The 3,959-nt window shown below is 61.9% G+C and overlaps 1 protein-coding gene across 1 annotated transcript; it reads right to left on the bottom strand.

Annotated features, from left to right (window-relative positions):
• Positions 1-662: 662 nt before the first annotated feature.
• CRABP2 (cellular retinoic acid binding protein 2) lies at positions 663-3,942 on the bottom strand. The gene is made up of 4 exons (XM_003213787.3): positions 3,717-3,942; positions 1,690-1,868; positions 1,236-1,352; positions 663-1,150 (listed from the first exon to the last, which is right to left on the bottom strand). Exons 1-4 carry the CDS (start codon positions 3,784-3,786, stop codon positions 1,100-1,102), a joined length of 417 nt encoding a protein of 138 aa, XP_003213835.1. The 5' UTR covers positions 3,787-3,942; the 3' UTR covers positions 663-1,099.
• Positions 3,943-3,959: the final 17 nt, after the last annotated feature.

Raw genomic sequence — 3,959 nt, 5'->3', positions numbered from 1 at the left:
CCCCCACAGAGGAACCCACAACACCCCCCCTCCCCCCTTGCGTCACCCCAAAGGCATCTGCAGCCGCTCCCGTCTTCCCAGGGCACAGCTTTTGTTTCCCATCCACTCCTGGTAAAACCCTGCTGCCACCACCGACACACCCAGGAAGCAGCACAGCAGCCCCTTTGCCCCTCGCCCCAAAGGCTCCCAGCTTACTCGGGGTTTGGTGCTTTACTGTTGGCTTTTCCCCAAAGAATCAGAGTGCCAAGGGCAGGATGCTCACCAGGAGGCACTCAACACCCCCACTGCCACCTAAAATCGGAAGAGTTTGCCGCGTGCTCCTCATACCCCCATGCAACAACCCGCACACCCACCTCCGAAAAGAACCCCCCTCCCCTCCATCTCATCGCCCACCCTGGGGCCATTAATACAGCCAAGACAGCATGGGGGCAACCCAGCTGGGATCACGAGCATCACCTCATGGCAGCATTTGGGGTTTCCCCCCCTAGATCTGCAGCCATAGGGGCTCTGTGCCCTGGCTGCCCCGTGCTTCCCACGCAGGGATGTGCCACACGGCATCGCCCAGCACCGCCTTTGCCCCCGGCCCTTTGCGCAACACTGGGGCTGTGGCACAGAGCAGGATCAGCACACGCAAGCAGGGCCGGGAGGGATGGGGACAGCAGTGGGGGTCGGAGCTTTATTAGAAACAGGAGAGGGGAAGAGGGGTGAGGATATGTTTCCAGGGGTCGGAACTGCACGGCACCGCCGGACTGGAGCTGTTGAGTGTTTCCATTCCATTCAACTATTCACAAATAAATACCGGGGAGGGAGCAGAGCGAGCAGAGCTGCAGGGGAGAGTGAGGGTGCAGCACCGGGTGTGAGGTCAAAGTGAACCAAAAACAGTTATAAAAAAAACCAAAAACAAAAACCAAACCCCCAAAACATCAAACCCAAAGGATGGGGTGCTCCCCAACATCCCGCTGCTCAGTGCACCCCCACAACCACAGGGATGGGGGGGACACGGGGCAGGTACAGGGGGGCAGGGGGACACAGGGCCATAGGAAAGGCATGGGGTGGGGCAGGGGGGGCTGGAGCCGTTGTGGGGAGATCATCGGTGGCGTCACTCCCGGATGTACACTCTGGTGCAAACAACATCATCAGCTGTCATGGTCTGCAATAAGGAGCACTGGTCACAGCCCTATTCCAAGAGTTTCCCAGCATGCACCCCACCACCATCCTGTCCCCCCCCCACTCACCAGGATGAGCTCCCCATCATTGGTCAGCTCTCGGGACCAGCCCGTCCGGGGTCCCTCGCCCTTCAGCAGCCGCTGCTCACACACCATCTTGTTCTCACTCTCCCACTTGGCCAAGCTCTACAGAGGGGAGAGGGCAGCACTGGTTGGGGGCTGGGAGGCGAGAGGGGAAGCAGCCCCCAGCCCCATCAGGCAATACGATCCATCACCACCAAACAGATGGGACCATTTGTCCCCACAGCCTGCATTTGCTGAACACACGTATCACCTGGGGGCAGGGGAAGGGACAGGACTGGATGCTGGATGTGTGCACATGGATGCGTGCACACGTGCTAGTGTGATTGCACGTGTGTGTGTGCACATATCTGCACAGATGCACGCTCGCATGTGTGCTTTCACACGCACATCAGTGAGTGCACACGCATCCAAGCACACACACGGGTGCAGCTCAGCCCACCTTGCAGGGCCGCCCGTCCACCGTTTGCTCCTCGAACTCCTCCCCGATCCTGAAGCTGATCTCAGTGGTGCGCACGGTGGTCGAGGTCTTGATGTAGAAGCTCTCACCGTCCTGCTTGATCTCCACTGCTGGCTTTGAGGCCGCAGCCACCGCGATCTTCCTCAGCATCATGTTAACGCCTGCAAGCAGGGACTGGTGTCAGAGTGACCCCTCCCCACACCCTGACCGCCCGGCCCGGTGTGTGACCCGTGGAGGGGAGGTTAAGTGCCTCTCGGGACGGTGGTGACGATGACCCCCGGCAGTGTTCCAGAGCTGTGCCGAGCTACAGATGCTGCTGCTTTTCTATGGAATTGGTTGCAGATGGGGGACAAGAGGTCGTGCAAACACCCCCCCCTCCCCCCCTCCTGCACTCAGGGCTCGATGCCATAAACCCCTGCAGAGCGCACAGGGGGCACGTGGCTGCCCCCCGCCTCCCACTCCACGACTTGGCAGTGACACAGCTTGGGAGGACCCCGAGCTCTGCAGACAGCACAACATGGAGGAGGGTGGGGAGGGGGGTGTGCATGAACCCCTCTCTGCACATCTGGGCCACATCTGGTGCTCGTTACCTTCAGGCAGGGGGGAGCTGTGCAGGCTCCGGATGTGCCTGAGGGTGATGGGGAGGCGCGTGGGGTGACAACGGGGACATGGTGCAGGGCTCCCACCCCACATCTGGGGGCTGGGGGGGGGTCTCACACCCATCATTGCACCCCTGCAGCCCCTTCCCTTCTTGCTAACCACAGTGCAGCTGTGGCTTTGTCCCCACTCCCCCATGGGCTCATCCATCATGGCTTGAGCCCCGGGCTGTCACCCAGGCAAACCCGCTCGCCAGGGAGCTGCTCTTTGGGGACATTGTTCCCGTGGTGTGACCCTCGGGCAGCTGAAGGCAGCAGGTCGGATCTTGGCCAGGACCCCACTGCCCCCTCCCCCAATCCCATCCAGCTTCACATACCCCCAGGGAGTGGGGGGGAGGGTGGGAGGCCCCTGCAGACAGGGCAGAGCATCCCTGGAGGAGATGGAGTATCCCTTGAGGAGCAAGCCCTGCACCAGGGACAGATGCATTCATGTGGGGCTGCTCCCACCGTGATGCTAAAATGCAACGATTGCACCTTCCCCTTCGTGGGTGTGAGGACAAAGTGTCCCCCAAAGGCAGTAAGAGCCATGGGGGTGGCACAGTGCTCCGGAGGGGGTGGGTTTCACCCAGGGCTGGGGGCTGCAGGAGCCTCATGCGCTGCGTGGGAAAGGCAGAGTGCTGCGCTGTGCCCGACAGATTGATTTTCCTGATGAGGTTTCCCTGCACCACTTCACCGGCGGCGATGGAGGGGAGAGAGGGAGGAGGGGGCGAAGAGGGAGTGAAATCCAAGAAAGTGATAATTATACTGAAGTATTTGTTACGTATCCCCTAACTTGGAAAATATTCTGCTCCAGCGACTCCTCGGCGGGTAGGGAGGGGTCAGGCAGAGGAGAACAGTGGGGGGGCCCCAGCCCTGCCCAAAACCTGGGACCCCCATGGTGTCCCCATGCACAGATCCCAGCTGAGGACCTGCAGTGCTATGGGGGCGGGAAGTGGGGGACAAACCGAGCCCTGCAGCCCGGGGCTGGGTTTTGGGGTACCACACTCCATCCTATTGGGTACGATTGGGGTGTGGGATGCGGGGTGCTGGGGGAGGGGGTGTCCATGCGAAGGGGGTAGTGCAGGGAGATCCTGGGGGTGTGCAGCCCGGGGCTTACCACTGCGGTGGGGAAACTGAGGCAGGCAGAAAAGTGCGAGGGGCTCAGGCTGCAGCTGAGGGGGGGATCCGAGCTGTGCCTCAGTTTCCCCACGAGGAAGAGGAATGGGGTGGGCTGCGAGACGCAGGGGTAGGAAGAGCCCTCCCGAGCCCCAGGGGCTCTCTGTGCAATCCCCGACCCGCACTGCTGGAGGGATCCGGGGGGCGATAGGAACCGGACTCCCCCCGCTCCTCACCCATCCCGGGGCTCGCACTCACCCAACGCCTTCAGCAGCTCTTCGAAGTTCTCGGAGCTCTTCATCTTCCAATTCCCGGAGAAATTTGGCATCGCGGCGAGCGGGGGGCACCGGAGGAAGGGGAGATGGTGCTAAGGAGGAGCAGGTGGTGGAAACGCACCGAGGAGCACCGGCACCGCCGCTCCGTCCGCTCCGCCGGTACCGGCACCGCCGCTCTCCCGCCCCGCAGCCGCTCAGTCGGGCTCTTTCTCCGTGCCGCCGTTTT

This window comes from Meleagris gallopavo, chromosome 27, assembly GCF_000146605.3.
Source record: "Meleagris gallopavo isolate NT-WF06-2002-E0010 breed Aviagen turkey brand Nicholas breeding stock chromosome 27, Turkey_5.1, whole genome shotgun sequence".
Taxonomy (NCBI): domain Eukaryota; kingdom Metazoa; phylum Chordata; class Aves; order Galliformes; family Phasianidae; genus Meleagris; species Meleagris gallopavo.
Note: the sequence above shows the minus strand (reverse complement) of the source record. Positions and strands in the feature narration are given on the sequence as shown.